The 17,419-nt window shown below is 42.1% G+C and overlaps 1 protein-coding gene across 2 annotated transcripts in view; it reads left to right on the top strand.

Annotated features, from left to right (window-relative positions):
• sdr16c5b (short chain dehydrogenase/reductase family 16C, member 5b) overlaps window positions 1–17,419 on the top strand; it is a 50,263-nt gene that overhangs the window by 15,021 nt on the left and 17,823 nt on the right. For both annotated transcript variants that reach the window (XM_067980098.1, XM_067980097.1), the window contains exons 3-5: window positions 2,398–2,497; window positions 7,688–7,832; window positions 15,349–15,474. In XM_067980098.1, the coding sequence (XP_067836199.1) occupies window positions 2,398–2,497; window positions 7,688–7,832; window positions 15,349–15,474 (371 nt within the window). The remainder of the gene's footprint in view (window positions 1–2,397; window positions 2,498–7,687; window positions 7,833–15,348; window positions 15,475–17,419) is intronic.

Genomic DNA, 17,419 nt, shown 5'->3' with positions numbered 1-17,419 from the left:
ACCACCTGTGCCAGTAATCCACTTGCTTAAATTCTATACACAGCAGAAAAGCTTGCTTGGATCCAGTTTGTCCAAAGTTTTCATAAAAGGCTGTGAATTAATCGCAGGTAAATTCTGCAATTAACGCATTAATTTTTTTGACCATTTTTCTTAACATGCGTTAACCCCTACCCCGATCCGTTAGAACAAAGTCTGCCACTTCCAGCTCAGTAGCTCCTGCAGCTCGCACCAGCCTTTCATGTTTCCAGCCACGAGCTGCTGGCTATTTTTTGTATCAGTTCTCAGAGGCTTCATTACAATGTGACATGTATGGTCAGGTAACAATTATTATTGTTATCTTTGGCTACCTCAGCCTTGCTTCATTCTCCCCCAAGTAATGATGATGCTAATGAATACTAGTGGAGAAAGTGCCAGGGAGAGAGGCTTTGGCAGGTGGGGTGGGTGCAGGGATCAGGGCTGCCCTGCTCCCCAGTCAAGCAGCTGAAAAAGACTACTTTTTCAGCTGCTATTTTCTCAAAACTGCTAATGTACAAAATAAAGTTTGCAATATAAAATTATGCATTGCACAATAATATGATTAAGTTTGCCTATAAATTTTGTTTTGTTTCTTTGAGTAGCTTCATTAATTATTATCTTGAAGGCTTCAGCCTCTCAATTCTCGGGTTGAAGTTCATATTTTGACCCAAAGCTATTGCTCTGTTAGCTTCAGGTACAGTCTGAGCATGTATAGAAGTTCCCATCATGCATTAGTAGGATTCTCAGTACAAATGGCAGGCTCACAAATAACTATAATGGTATAACACCCCTAGATTATGTGCTGATACCCCTAATTGGAGCATTGTGGAAGTGGTCTTGCTTTTAGCTTGGTCCACATTCAGATTACTGACCTGAATTGAGTTATACTATTGCTTTTACATCAATGCAAACATGGTAATAAAACTGGCCCATGAACAATTTTAGATTTGTTGCATTGTTCTGTCCTTGGCCCCCTCCTATTTCTCATCTACCTGCTGCCCCTCGGCGACATCATCCGAAAACACAACGTCAGGTTCCTCGTGTACACTGACGACACCCAGCTCTACCTCCACTACCTCCTCCCTCCATACTGTCTCTGATTTATCACACTGCTTGTCCGACATTCTGTACTGGACAAACAAAAATTTCCTCTAACTAAATATTGGGAAGACCAAAGCCATTGTCTTCAGTCCCTGCCACCAACTCCGTTCCCTAGCCACCAACTCCATCCCTCTCCCTGGCCACTGTCTGAAGCGGAAGCGGAACCAGACCGTTCGCAACCTTGGCGACCTATTTGACCCTGAGATGAGCTTCCGACCACATATCCGCTCCATCACCAAGACCGCCTACGTCTACCTCCGTAACATCGCCTGCCTCTGCCCCGCCTCAGCTCATCTGCTGCTGAAACCCTCACCATACCTTTGTTACCTCTCGACTTGACTATTCCAATGCTCTCCTGGCTGGCCTCCCATCTTCCACCCTCCATAAACTTGAGCTCATCCAAAATGCTGCTGCCCGTATCCTAACTCGCACCAAGTCCTATTCACCCTTCACCCCTGTGCTCGCTGACCTATGTTGGCTCCTGGTCCGGGAACATCTCTGTTTTAAAATTCTCATCCTTTTTTTCAAATCGCTCTATGGCCTCACCCCTCCCTATTTCTGTAACCTCCTACAACCCTCAGATTTCTCCACTCTTCTAATTCTTGCCTCATGTGCAGCCCCAATTTTAATCACTCCACCATTGGTGGCCGTGCCTTCTGCTGCCTAGGCCCTAAGCTCTGAAATTCCCTTGCTAAACCTCCCAGCCTCTCTACCTCTCTCTCCTTTTTAAGACGCTCCTTAAAATCTACCTCTTTGACCAAGCTTTTGGTCACCTGTCCTAATATCTCCTTATGTGGCTCGGTGTCCAATTTTGTTTGATAATCGCTCCTGTGAAGCACCTTGGGATGCTTTACTATGTTAAAGGTGCGATATAAATGCAAGTTGATGTTTTACCTGCAGTGCATTCTAGGCCAAATACATGTATGTATTGGATACTGTTTGCTATAAGCTCAGACAAAATGCGTGTGTTATAATTGTTGTTTTTTCAGTTTTGTACATGTTTTTAGTGGATTCCTATAACGCAGTGACCCATTCTGTACTTCATACTGTTCTAATCCCCTGTTATATTCACTGGTTTTGGTTGCTTTCATTTAACAATGATTAACGCAAATAATCTAGGAAATTTAGCTATATTAGAAAAAAATGGATTGTCCATGCAATTTTTGAAAAATGCCTTTTGTTTTGTTCTCTTCCTCTTAGTAATACTTGGTCTATTGTTTTTACTTAAAATTACAATCAGTTACAGTTCACTTGGTAATTCTGAAGTTTAACTGTTTTTAGACCTACAAAGCGTTCCTGCCTGCAATGATTGCCAGCAACCATGGCCATCTGGTTAGCATTGCCAGTAGTGCAGGACTGTTTGCAGTCAACGGATTGGCAGGTAAGAATAGCTTCTGTGGTTTCTGAAGATTTTGAGTATTCATAATATTTGGACTGAGCATGATGTAAGACGAGGCAGGGTATGTTTAGCTTTCAACTGCTGTTGTTTTCTACAGTTCAGTTTGCATATTTTCAAAGTATTTAACATCGTTGAGCGAATCTCCTGTGGCTTTTTGTACAGAAGGGCGGATGTTACACGTCTATAATTACAGGAGCGTTATACCATGTAACACAGTATTATTCTGCTGCTAGGTTGGAGCTGTGTTTTAAGCAGGGCTGTCTGTAAGGCCGCACAGCCTGAGGTTAATCAGAGTTTAGTTGCTATTTGCAGATTGGAAATTTCCAGGACAGAAGTAAACAATATGAAATGACAGCCTGATTTCACTATTTTTAATATCTGAAGTATGATTTAACATTCTCAAAACTTTATATGGTTATGGTGCAATAAGTATTGATGGATTAGTACTTTGTTTTAATGATGAGGAATCAACTTGGAGCATGTACAGGTCATTTAGAGCACAGCCAGATGCTGAGTTGAAGCTTCTTCCACTCTGCTGTACTCAAACAATGCAAGTTAAAGTCAACCTGCAAAGAACCCTTCTGACTACACCAATGTGAATATATCCATATCTTATGGTCGTTTTGAGTGAGATTGCAATCTAGTGCCAAGTTGTGGGTATGTTTTGTACTATGCTTGGCAACTACCGGAACTGGGTTGAAACTGGTCACGCTCTTTGTTTAGGACCCTTGCAGCCTGGAACGCTGCAGCGTGGAGCGAGAGGAGAATTTCATCCGATAAACCTGGGCTGGCTAGATTCCAGTCCACAAAATAAATAATTAATTTAAGACTTTTGATTTTGGGTGGTTTTCTCGGTTTTAAAAACAAAAAGTGGGGGTGGTTGGGGATCTCTCCAGTGGCTGGAGTCAAAGCAAGATGGTTGCAGTCATTGGAGGCCAATCATCTCAACCCCAGGACATCGCTGCAGGGCAGTGTCCTAGGCTCAACCATTTTCAGCTGCTTCATCAATGACCTTCCCTCCCTCATAAGGTCAGAAGTCTGGATATTTGCTGATGATTGCACAGTGTTTAGCTCCATTCGCAATTCCTCAGGTAATGAAGCTGTCAGTGTTCACGTGCAGCAAGACCTGGACAACATCCAGGCTTGGGCTGATAAGTGGCAAGTAACATTCGTGCCAGGCAATGACCATCTCCAACAAGAGAGATCAACTCTGATTCAATGAGGAGTGTAGAAGAGCATACCAGGAGCAGCACCAGGCTAAAAATGAGGTGCCAACCTGGTGAAGCTACAGCTCAGGACTACATGCATGCTAAACAGCAGAAGCAACATGCTATAGACAGAGCTAAGCGATTCCACAACCAACGGATCAGATCAAAGCTCTGCAGTCCTGCCACATCCAGTCGTGAATGGTAGTGGACAATTAAACATTCCCATCCTCAATGATGGCGGAGTTCAGCACGTGAGTGCAAAAGACGCGTTTGCAACTATCTTCAGCCAGAAGTGCCGAGTGGATGATCCACCTCGACCTCCTCCCGATATCCCCACCATCACCGAAGCCAGTCTTCAGCCAATTCGATTCACTCCACTTGATATCAAGAAATGGCTGAGTGCATTGGATACAACAAAGGCTATGGGCCTTGACAACATCCCGGCTGTAGTGCTGAAGACTTGTGCTCCAGAACTAGCTGCGCCTCTAGCCAAGTTGTTCCAGTACAGCTACAACACAGGCATCTACCCGACAATGTGGAAAATTGCCCAGGTATGTCCTGTCCACAAAAAGCAGGACAAATCCAATCCGGCCAATTCCCGCCCCATCAGTCTACTCTCATTCATCAGAAAAGTGATGGAAGGTGTCGTCGACAGTGCTATCAAGTGGCACTTACTCATCAATAACCTGCTTACTGATGCTCAGTTTGGGTTCCACCAGGACCACCATTACAGCGTTGGTCCAAACATGGACAAAAGAGCTGAATTCCAGAGGTGAGGTGAGAGTGACTGCTCTTGACATCAAGGCAGCATTTGACCGAGTGTGGCACCAAGGAGCCCTAGTAAAATTGAAGTCAGTGGGAATCGGGGAATACTCTCCCGTGGCTGGAGTTATATCTAGCACAAAGGAAGATGTTAGTGGTTGGTGGAGGTCAATCATCTCAGCCCCAGGACATTGCTGCAGGAGTTCCTCAGGGCAGTGTCCTAGGCTCAACCATCTTCAGCTGCTTCATCAATGACCTTCCCTCCATCATAAGGTCAGAAATGGGGATGTTCGCTGATGATTGCAGTGTTCCGTTCCATTCGCAACCCCTCAAATAATGAAGCAGTCCGAGCCCACATGCAGCAAGACCTGGACAACATCCAGGCTTGGGCTGATAAATGGCAAGTAACATTTGCGCCAGACAAGTGCCAGGCAATGACCATCTCACACGAGAGAGTCTAACCACCTCCCCTTGCCATTCAACGGCATTACCATTGCCGAATCCCCCACCATCAACATCCTGGGGGTCATATTGACCAGAAACTTAACTGGACCAGCCATATAAATACTGTGGCTACAAGAGCAGGTCAGAGGCTGGGTATTCTGTGGCGAGTGACTCACCTCCTGACTCCCCAAAGCCTTTCCACCATCTACAAGGCACAAGTCAGGAGTGTGATGGAATACTCTCCACTTGCCTGGATGAGTGCAGCTCTAACAACACTCGAGGCTCGACACCATCCTGGACAAAGCAGACCGCTTGATTGGCACCCCATCCACCACCCTAAACATTCACTCCCTTCATCACTGGCGCACTGTGGCTGCAGTGTGTACCCTCCACAGGATTCCCTGCAGCAACTCGCCAAGGTTTATTCTACAGCACCTCCCAAACCCGCGACCTCTACCACCTAGAAGGACAAGGGCAGGAGGCACATGGGAACAACACCACCTGTACGTTCCCCTCCAAGTCACACACCATCCCAACTTGGAAATATATCGCCGTTCCTTCATCGTCTCTGGGACAAAATCCTGGAACTCCCTTCCTAACAGCACTGTAGGAGAACCTTCACCACACAGACTGCAGCGGTTCAAGAAAGTAGCTCACCACCACCTTCTCGAGGGCAATTGGGGATTGGCAATAAATGCTGGCAAGCCCACATCCCATGAACAAATTTTTTTTTAAAAAAAAAAGCTTCTATGGCAACACCACCCAAACACGAGACTTTCACCACCTAGAATATGCATGGGAACACCATCACCTCCAAGTCACACCCCATCCTATGTTGGTCATTTATCACCATTCCTTCATTGTCGCAGGCCAAAATCCTGGAGCTACCTACCTAACAGCACCTTCATCACATGGACTGCAGTGGTTCAAAAAGACGGCTCACCGTCACCTTCTCAAGGGATGGGCAATAAATGCCGGCCTTGCCAGCGATGCCTGCATCCCAAGAATGAATTTTTAAAAATTTGGACACCACTCCCCTGTAGCCCTATATTCAAATCATTGATGTATACCGTGAACAGAAGTGGTCCTAGAACAGAACACTGTGGACACCGCTACCCATTTCCATCCATTCCATTACTAATTTTAGTGAAAAAGTCAGCATAAGTTTTCAGCAGGTAACACTGTTTTATATTCACGGTGGCTTTTTTTGTTGCTTAAAATTAGAGAAGACAAGAATGGCACCTCCCATCCCACCCTCTCTGCTTACTGTCAGCCACTGAGGCATATTTAGTCGCAAAGCCCCAAAACTTCTGGTGGCTGAAAGTTTGTTCACTTTTAGTGTGTTCCTATAAAGAGGACTACTAAGAATCTGAGTGTGTGCATGTATACGTCACATAAGCTTGTTGCCATTTCAACAGAGCACCTATCATGGTGAAGATCCTCCTAGCTATTAGATAATTAAACTTCTCACATTCCTTCTATTTACCAACTGTTTGACCTATTCGCTGGTGATTTGGCTAACTCCTGTTTCTGAACAGAAAGATCCATGAAACATTGCATAATTTTCTTACCCCAGAAATAGGTGTGTGTGCGCGTGTGACCGACTGCCGGGGGAATCCACAACTAGGGGTCATGCATAAACGACAGTCACTAATAAATGCAGGAAAAAATTCAAGAGAAACATCTTTACTCAGAGTGGTGAGAATGTGGAATGCGCTACCACATGGAGTGGTTGAGGCGTTTAACGTAGATGCATTTAAGGGGAAGCTAGATAAGTACATGAGGGAGAAAGAAATAGAAGGGTATGTTGATAGGGTGAGATAAAGTAAGATGGGAGAAGGCTCATGTGGAGCATAAACACTGGCATAGATCAGTTGGGCTGAATGTTGTAGATTCTATGTAATTACTTGCTAATTCTTCAACTGCTACTTTTATAAATTAAAAATTCTAACTTACACTTTTTTTGTTGCTTCATTAATGCAGTCTACAAAAAAGAAACACACAAGTGTTGGCACCTGACGTTTGTTTGTTTGTTTGTTTGGTTTTGTTTTGTTTTTTCCTTTTTAATGGCTCTAATTTATATTCATTGCTCTACTCAAGAAAATTGAGAATTCTCTAACTTCCTTGATGTAGCAATTTTGGAAGTGGCCCACCACCAAGTATTGCATATACTGGTCCTGTTGGAACCTGGATTCAGATGCTAATTGGTCAAGTCACAGTTAAGAAGGAATTACATGGCTCCAATCAAGTTGCACGGTGTGCCGAAGGTGTGAGCACAAAGTAACACCACTGCTTAAGGGAGAAAGGGGAGGATATTGAAATATAGCATGTGATTTTCATTTCACAAAAAATTATAATATATTGAATATCACTACTATATGAGTTAGTAATAATTTGAAACTTCACACTTCCTTTATTCTGTAAGCATAAAATGAATGATGCTTGTTATATGCAGGAATTTCTCATCTGCTTAATGTGAGGTTACTATAATCCTAATCAGGTTTATCGCTTGGGTTATTGAACTCAAGGGAATAGATCGAGTAAACAATAAAAGCATACATGCATTTTTATACATGTATGAAGTAATCACACTTTATGCTGCATCATGCTGAACCTATTTCAATTACTGAAACTAAACGTTAATCCATTTAAATTTCTTTAAGTTGCCCTATTATTTTAAGTACAGTTGACTTCTGTTTTACTGGAACTGATTCCAACATCCCTTTGGTGAACAATGAGTGCCTTTTTTCTCTTGCAGATTATTGTTCAAGCAAGTTTGCAGCGATTGGTTTTGCTGAGTCTGTTGCATTGGAATTGCTAGCTTCAGGAAAAAATGGTATCAAGACTACCATAGTTTGCCCATACTTCATAAACACTGGCATGTTTGATGGCTGTAAAACCAAGTAGGTAGACATGTTAATTCATTAAATGTGGTATGTCTTCTTTCAACTTTATTCACTCAAGCGTAAAATGTATTGATAGAATGCATTATTTAAATCCTGCAGTCTTGAAATGTTAGTAATGTGGCATTTTGAATAATTTCTAGTAATTTTGTAGTGAATACTTATCAGTCCTACTAATGAATCTGAATTGTACCAAGTGAAAATATAGTGACTCCCAATGCACGTGATGAAATTCTAAATACTCAGGGCAAGAGACATAACCTGGGGGCTGCAAAATGAACATATTCCATTTGGTAGAAAGTGTAATAGAGGAGGTAGGAAACTAACATAGGCAATAAAATAAGTAATACTGGTGATAAGGATAAAAAAGGTTGCTTTGTATAAAATTATAGATATGATTAAAGACCGGAATGAGTATAGCAAAAAGATTAAGAGAAGAAATGGATTAGGAGAGACAAGATAATGAGATTGGGATTTCAGTTTTTAAAAAAAATTAAATGAAGGTTCTATAAATATATCCATGACAAAAGGATATATTTTTCCTTTTAATAGTAAAACGTCGTGAGGTGCTTCACAGGAGCATTAGCAGACAAAATTTGACATCAAGCCACTTAAAGAGATATTAGGACAGGGGAAGAGGTAGGTTTTAAGGTGCATCTTAAAGGAGGGGAGAGAGAGGAGGAGTGATCTAGGGAGGGAATTCCAGAACTTGGGGCCTATGCAGCTAAATGCACAGCCGCCAATGGAGGGGCCAAGGAAATCAAGGATGCACAAGAGGCCAGAATTGGAGGAATGCAGAGTTCTTGGAGGATTGTAGCATTGGAGGAGGTTACAGAAATAGGGAGGGGTGAGGCCATGGAGGAATTTGAACACAAGGATCATTTTTAATTTGAGACATTACTGGACCAGGAGCCAATGTAGGTCAGTGAGTACAAGTGTGATGGGTGAACTTGGTGCGAGTCAGGATACGGGTAGCAGAGCTTAGAAGAGAATCATAGACAAGTTACAGCACGGAAGAAGACCATTCAGCCCATCGAGTCTGCGCCGGCTCTATGCAAGAGCAATCCAGCTAGTCCCACTCCCCTGCCCTTTCCCTGTAGCCCTGCAAATTTTTTCCTTTCAAGTACTTATCCAGTTCACTTTTGAAGGCCATGATTGAATCTGTCTCCACTACCCCCTCGGGCAGTGCATTTCAGATCCTAACCACTCACTGAGTTTTTAAAAAAAACATTTTTTCTCATGTCACCTTTGGTTCTTTTGCAAATCACCTTAAATCTATGTCCTCTGGTCCTTGACCCTTCCACCAATGAGAACAGTTTCTCTCTATCTACTCTGTTTAGACCCTTCATGATTTTGGATACCTCTATCAAATCTCCTTGCAACCGTCTCTGTTCCAAGGAGAACAGCCCCAGCTTCTCTAGTCTATCCACGTAACTAAAGTTCCTCATCTCTGGAATCATTCTAGCAAATCTCTTCTGCACTCTTTCTAAGGCCTTCACATTTTTCCTGAAGTGCAGTGCCCAGAACTGGACGCAATACTCCAGTTGTGGCCAAACCAGTGTTTTATAAAGCTTTGGATAATCTGAAGTTTACGGAGGGTGGAAGATGGGAGGCCAGCCAGGAGAGCATTGGAATAGTTGAGTCTGGAGGTAACAAAGGCATAGATGAGGGTTTCAGCAGCAGATGAGCTGAGACCGGGTCGGAAATGGGCGATATTACGTGGGTGGAAGTAGGCGATCTTGGTGATGGAGAGGAAATGGGAACAGAAGCTCAGTTCAGGGTCAAATAGGACGTTGAGGTTGCAAACAGTGCTTGAACCTCAGACAGTGACCAGGGAGAAGGATGGAATCAGTGGCTAGAGAACGGAGTTTGTGGCAGAGGCTGAAGACACCGGCTTCGGCCTTCCCAATATTTGAGCAGAAACTTCCTCCAATTAATCAGTATATCGGACAAACAGGTTGACAAAGATGCAGTAGAGGTGGTGGTGAAGTAGAGCTGGGTGTCGTTAGTGTTAATGTGGAATCTGAGTCATGTTTTTGGATGGTGTTGCTGAGGGGCAGCTTGTAGAAGCCCTGGTATCATTTTGGTGAATCTATGCTGTACCCCCCACCAAGGTCACTGTATCTTTCCTGAGGTTTGATGTCCAAAATTGAATGATTTGTGTGCGTGAATACCTAAATCCCCGCTGCTGTAGAGCTGCTGTCTCTTAACATTAAGAAAATGTTCCGATTTGTCTTTCCCTGATCCAAAGTGGATGGCCTCACACTTCCCGCATTGAACTCCATCTGCCATTGGTTTTGCCCAGGCCGAAACATGTAGATCTGGAAGTCCTTGGTTTGCATGGTCTGATTGCTGCCATTGTACATGAATGGGAACCAAGACAGCTGTCGATAAGGAATTGCATATGAGTTTGTGACTGGTTCCTGTTGAAACAAAAGGTTTTAGGTAAGGGTGAATTTATAAATCTAAAGAGAAAAGTCAAAGCCATAGAGCAATATAGCGATTTGGCTAAAGATAAACAGACTCTCTCAGGAAGGGACAGAGAGTTCAATGGTAATAGTGCATCAGTAAACAAGATCAAATCAGGGAAAAATATTAAAACGTTAAAATTAAAGGCGCTTTATCTGAATGCATGAAGCATCCGTAACAAGATAGACAAATTAATGGCACAAATATAAAGATAAATGGGATTGATCTAGTAGCCATTACTGTGATGTGGTTGCAAGATGACCAATGTTCCAGGGTACTTGACTTTTCGAAAGGACAGACAAAATGGAAAAGGAGTGGGGGAGTTACCCTGATAATAAAGGATGACATTAAGACAGTAGTGAGAAAGGATCTTGGCTCAGAAGACCAGGAAGTAGAATCAGGATGGGTGGAGACAAGAAATAACGAGACAGAAAACACTGGTAGGGGGCCTATAAAATACTCCCAACAGCAGTTATATTGTTGGACAGAGTATTAATCAAGAAATAAGAGGAGCTTGTAACAAAGGTAATGCAGTAATCGTGGGGGACTTTAATCTTCTTATAGACTGGGCAAATCAAATTAGCAAAAGTAGTTTGGAGGACGAGTTCATGGAATACATTTGAGACCGTTTCCTAGATCAAAACATTGTCAAACCAATCAGGGAACAGATTATTTTAGATCTTGTGTAATGAGACTGGGTTGATTACTAATCTCATAGTAAGGGATCCTCTGGGGAAGAGAAATCATAATATGATAGGATTTTACATTGAGTTTGAGAGTGACGTGCTTAAGTCCAAAACTAGAGTCTTAAACTTAAACAAAGCCAATTACAGAGGTATGGCTAAGGTTGATTGTGAAATTAGATTAAAAGATATAACAGTAGATAAGCAATGATGAACTATTAAAGAAATATTTCATAATTCTCAACGAATATACATTCCATTGAGCAATAAAAGCGGGAAAAGTGATCCATCCATGGGTAACTAAAGGAGTTAAGGATAGTATTAGATTAAAAGAAAAGGCTTATGATGTTGCCAAGAAGACTAGTTAGCCTAAGGATTGGGAGAGTTTTAGAAACCTGCATAGGATGACCAAAAAATTGATAAGGGTGAAAATAAACTAGCAAGAAATTTAAAAACCGATTGTAAGAGTGTCTACAAGTATGTAAAAAGTAAGAGGAGTGAAAGTAAACATGGGACCCTTTAGAGGCTGAGACAGGAGAAATTATAATAGGGAATTAGGAAATGGCAGAGACGTTCAACAAATATTTTGTATCTGTGTTCACAGTACAGGACACAAAAAACATACCAGAAATATTGGGAAACCAAGGGTCTAACAAGAGTGAGGAACTTAAAGTAATTAATATTAGTAAAGAAAAAGTACTGGAGAAATTAATGGGACCAAAAGCCGACAAATCCCTCTGACCCGATGGCCTACATCCTAGGGTTCTAAAAGAGGTGGCTGCAGTGATAGTGGATGCATTGGTTGTGATCTTCCAGAACGGTCCCAGTGGATTGGAAGGTCGCAAATGTAACCCTGCTATTCAAGAAAGGGGGGGAGGGGGGAGAGAGAAAACAGGGAACTACAGGCCAATTAGCCTGACATCAGTAGTCGGAAAAATGTTGGAATCCATTATTAAAGACGTAGTAACGAGGCACTTAGAAAATCATATGATTAGGCAGAGTCAACATGGTTTTATGAAAGGGAAATCGTGTTTGACAATCTTAGAGTTTTTTGAGGATGTAACTAGCAGGGTTGATAAAGAGGAACCAGTGGATGTAGTATATTTGAATTTTCAAAAAGCATTTGATAAGATGCCACAGAAAAGGTTGTTACACAAGATAAGGGCTCATGGGGTTGAGGGTAATATATTAGCATGGATAGAGAATTGGTTAATGGACAGAAAACAGAGAGTAGGAATAAACGGATCATTTTCAGGTTGGCAGGCTGTAAATAGAGCGGTGCCGCAAGGATCAGTGCTTGGGTCTCAACTATTTACAATTTATACTAATGACTTAGATGAAGGGACCGAGTGTAATGTATCCAAGTTTGCTGCTGATACCAAGCTAGGTGGGAAAGTAAGCAGTAAGGAGGACAGAGTCTGCAAAGGGATATAGACAGGTTAAGTGAGTGGACAAGAAGATAGCAGATGGAGTATAATGTGGGGAACTGTGAGGTTATTCACTTCAGTAGGAAGAATAGAAAAACAGAATATTTTTTAAATGGTGAGAAACTATTAAACGTTGGTGTTCAGAGAGATTTAGGTGTCCTTATACACCAAACACAGAAAGTTAACATTCAGGTACAGCAAGCAATTAGGTAGGCAAATGGTATGTTGGCCTTTATTGCAAGGGGGTTGGAATACAAGAGTAAGTAAATCTTGCTGCAATTGTACAGGACTTTGGTGAGACCACACATGGAGTACTGTGTACAGTTTTGGTTTCCTTTCCTAAGGCAGGATATACTTGCCTCAGGGGGGGTGCAACAAAGGTTCATTTGATTGATTCCTGGGATGGGAGGTTTGTCCTGAGGAGAGATTGAGTAGAATGGGCCTGTATTCTCTGGAGTTTAGAAGAATGAGAGGTGATCTCATTGAAACATGTAAGATTCTGAGAGAGCTTGACCGGGTCGATGCTGAGAGGCTGTTTCCCCTGGCTGGAGAGTCTAAAACTAGGGGGCTTAGTCTTGGGATAAGGGGTCAGCCATTTAAGACTGAGATGAGGAGGAATTTCTTCACTCAAAGGGTTGTGATTCTTTGGAATTTCCTACCCCAGAGGGCTGTCAATGCTCAGTCGATGAGTATATTGAAGGCTGAGATAGATAGATTTTTGGACTCTATGGGAACCAAGGGATATGGGGATTGGGTGGGGAAGTGGAGTTGAGGTAGATGATCAGCCATGATCTTTTTAAATGGTGGAGCAGGTTCAAGGAGTAGTATGGCCTACACCTGCTCCCATTTCTTATGTTCTTAATATATCAGTGTCAATTTGAATGTAGAGGCTTTGGGTTGTACCTGTTTTCTAGCGTCTTTTAATGCTTGGATGGGCAAAGCATTAAGTTTGAACTACCAGAGGTACTTCAACTGGCAGGCAAAACTTACTGTGGAATTGACAAAGAATGGCTATCTGATATAAATACAGGGAATGCAGTTTTTTGTGAATGAGCTTTGTTTCGGTGCACCTTCAAAATATTTGGAATAATGAGTTAATGATGAGCAGCAGGAGTTAACCTCAGAAGGCAGTCTACAGTCTTCAGTCAGCAGAGGGTCAGTAACTTCATGGTTTTGCACATAAGAATTGAGCATCAGTTTTTGGGAACTAGTTAATTTGAAAGAGAGCTCAAGGGAAGTGTCTTTATTATTTTGATGTAAATCAAGGAGGATAATAAAAATGTATAATTGTTTTGCGCTGAATACTGTTCATTTACCTGTTCAATGTTAAATAAATTGTATGTCTTGGTTTATAACCTGAACATCCATCTGATAGAGTGCACATTCAATCCACATAATGAAGATATTATTAAGAGAGCTGCACCAACAAGGAAAGAGGTGATTAGCAGGATACTGAAGGAATCCGTTCTGGGACCATTGTTATTTTCAATCTATATAAATAACTTTGAGGAAAGAACAGTAACAAAACTGTCAACGTTTAACAATTACAACAAATTGGGAGGGCCATAAATAAAAGGGCGAAAGTAGATCATATGCTGGGGGATCTTTTAGGCCACAAAGTGGAGGTTATCTTTTCATGTACAAAAATACAAAATCATGAGGCTGGGGAATGAAAACAAATAGTGGGAATATTAAGTAAATGGGAACAGTCTACAAGAAACCACACAGAGGGATATGAACGTTTTAGTGGAAACTCTTTTAAACCACCGTCACAATGTGGCACCATGTGTTGTGATGAAAGTCGGAGCTTGGAATGTCTAGCTTGAGGATTAGAGCACACAGTGAAAGTTTGTACAAAACGCTGATCCACTCCCAGCTTGAGTGTACAGTTCTAGGCACCTCGTCACGAGGATATCTTGGCCTTTTGAGGGAACACAAAAAAGGTCAGCTACGTTGATGAATGGGTTTCAGGTACTAGGATGCTTACTTTTGCGGGGGCAGGAGGAGGGAGTTGTATAGAGGTATTTAAGATTCTAAAGGAGATGGACAAAGTACATCCCAGAAACATGTTCAGCATTACATGCATTCAAGCTTAGACAAGAAAAGGTGAATGCACAGTTAACATGAAAATGACAGGCAGGTAAAGACCAGCTGGCCCATCAAGCCTGTCCCACACTTATGACTAGACCCTTCCTTATCCCCCTCGAGTATGTAATCTCCTGGGAGAGGTGAAAAACCCAGGGCCAAAAAGGGAAAAATCTGGAAAATTCCTCTCCGACCCCCTCAGGCAATCGAAACAAGTCCAGGAGATGACATTGACCATGTGTACATTAACTGTAAGTCCACTTACCTTTTTTATATGATTCGATCTCTATCCAAGCCAAGATCCGGTCCAGCTCCCTCTTGAAAGCATACAGAGTTATCCCTTCCTCTGCTGATGGCACATTAGTGTTGCCAAATTGCTCACTTCTGTTTAGCCCCACCACGTGCTCAGAAGCCTTTTTTTTTTGCATTGAGGGAGACTCCTTTATCTGGTAGTATCAGATTTATTGCTGCTGTTTAGGTGCAGTTGATGGATACCACTGGCAAAAAAAAATCACTTCTAACTGTTGACGGCAGGGAGATCCTGATGAACAATTTTGGAGAAAACTTGTGCTTTTTTAATACATATAGCAGGATTTCTAGTAAGCTATTTTTGGGTGGTCAACCACCTTTTATTCTACTCTTGAAGACCTGCATAATTGAACACAATTTGTACTTCCCTTCTGAAATAACTGGTAATCAACCATTCGTTTACAGTATTCTCCTATGTTGACTGTAAACTTCTTAACCAGCATTTTTCTCCAGTGTATATCTGATGTATTGCATCCAACTGTCGTTTTTTAAAAAATCGAACCACAGCTTTTACCTCATGATCTTTATTCAATTTCTGCACAGGTGGCCACATCTCCTTCCCATTTTAGATCCAAATTACGCTGCCAAAAAGATTACGGATGCCATTTTACGGGAACAAGTGCTTCTTGTGATGCCACGAAGCCTAAATTTTATGCTTGCTGTTAAAAAGTAAGTACAATTTATTTCGGTCTGAGATGCATGACCAAGCAGTAGCTCTGCAATTTTTTTATTTTGTCTTTTAAGCAGTCTGAGTCTTGAATGTGATAAATTGCTATGTTGCAACTGCTTTTTAATACACAATTTTTCTTCTACATGAACATTCCTGTCGGCAAGCAACTAGTGATTGCATATAGCAGTGCATGCATACAGCATTCAATCAAAGCATAAGAAACTGCTTCACTTAATAGTTGCTGATATAATGCCTGCATATCAAGATTGTAGTTATGCTTTGTAATTGGAGTGCAACTGCATGCAAGAATGTAATTTGTATGAACTCCACACAGCAATGAAGATTGATTTGAAGTGGAAAATCAATGTATTGTAGATACACATGCATGTAATATGTTTCAAGATTGTTTTGGAGCTTACGTGCACATGAGGTGATTAATGAGTCCAAGGAATCCCTTTGTGATACTAAAAAACAAAACATGACTATTATGCAGTTTGTTTTATAGTCAAGGATTATAAGCTCACTTTCTTCCCCATTGTACATTTGCACTCAGCTAAAATGGCTCCTCAGTATAAGGAAATGAAAGGTCAGAAGTATTTCTTACCAGATTTCAAATTTTATGGCTAACCAAAAAAGAATTGAGATGCTCTTAGTGAGTGACTTACCATTTTAGATCTTACAGATGAAACTGGCAGTGAAAATTTAAACAAGAAATCAGATTTCCCCGTTTATGGCAGGTGGTTTCACATTTTTCAGTTCTGAAACTGAGCACTAGGCTACAAAATATCTGAAAATAAGCCCCACTGCCTTTGTGTAGCTTCATGTTGATGCTGCTGTTTACCACTAGGATATTAACTTGCAGGCCTTAAAGTCCAGGAGGACTTTTAGCTGTTCTAATGAGGAGTGTAGAAGAGCATGCCAGGAGCAGCACCAGGCGTAACTAAAAATGAAGTGCCAACCTGGTGAAGCTACAACACAGGACTATACAGCAGAAGCAACATGCTATAGACAGAGCTAAGCGATCCCACAACCAATGGATCAGATCAAAGCTCTGCAGCCCTGCCATATCCAGTCGTGAATGGTGGTGGACAATTAAACAACTAACAAGAGGAGGAGGCTCCGTGAACATCCCCATCCTCAATTATGGCGGAGTCCAGCACGTGAGTGCAAAAGACAAGGCTGAAGCGTTTGCAACCATCTTCAGCCAGAAGTGCCAAGTGGGTGTCTGCCTCCTCCCGATATCCCCACCATCACAGAAGCCAGTCTTCAGCCAATTTGATTCACTCCACATGATATCAAGAAACGGCTGAATGCACTGGATCCAGCAAAGGCTATGGGCCTTGACAACATCCCGGCTGTAGTGTTGAAGACTTGTGCTCCAGAACAAGCAGGGCCCCTAGCCAAGCTGTTTCAGTGCAGCTACAACACTGGCATCTACCCGATAGTGTGGAAAGTTTCCCAGGTATGTCCTGTCCACTAAAAGCAGGACAAATCCAATCTGGCCAATTACTGTCCCATCAGTCTACTCTCAATAAAATTACAAAGGGATAGGGATAGTGATAGATTAGGTGAATGGGCAAAACTGTGGCAGATGGAATTCAATGTAGACAAATGTGAGGTCATCCACTTTGGATCAAAAAAGGATAGAACAGGGTACTTTCTAAATGGTAAAAAGTTAAAAGCAGTGGATGTCCAAAGAGACCTAGGGGCTCAGGTACATAGATCATTGAAGTGTCATGAACAGGTGCAGAAAATAATCAATAAGGCTAATGGAATGCTGGCCTTTATATCTAGAGGACTGGAGTACAAGGGGGCAGAAGTTATGCTGCAGCTATACAAAACCCTGGTTGGACCGCACCTGGAATACTCTGAGCAGTTCTGGGCACCGCACCTTCAGAAGGACATATTGGCCTTGGAGGGAGTGCAGCGTAGGTTTACTAGAAT

Source organism: Heptranchias perlo, chromosome 3 (assembly GCF_035084215.1).
Source record: "Heptranchias perlo isolate sHepPer1 chromosome 3, sHepPer1.hap1, whole genome shotgun sequence".
Taxonomy (NCBI): domain Eukaryota; kingdom Metazoa; phylum Chordata; class Chondrichthyes; order Hexanchiformes; family Hexanchidae; genus Heptranchias; species Heptranchias perlo.
The sequence above is the reverse complement of the archived record's forward strand: the minus strand, read 5'-3'. Positions and strand labels throughout refer to the sequence as shown.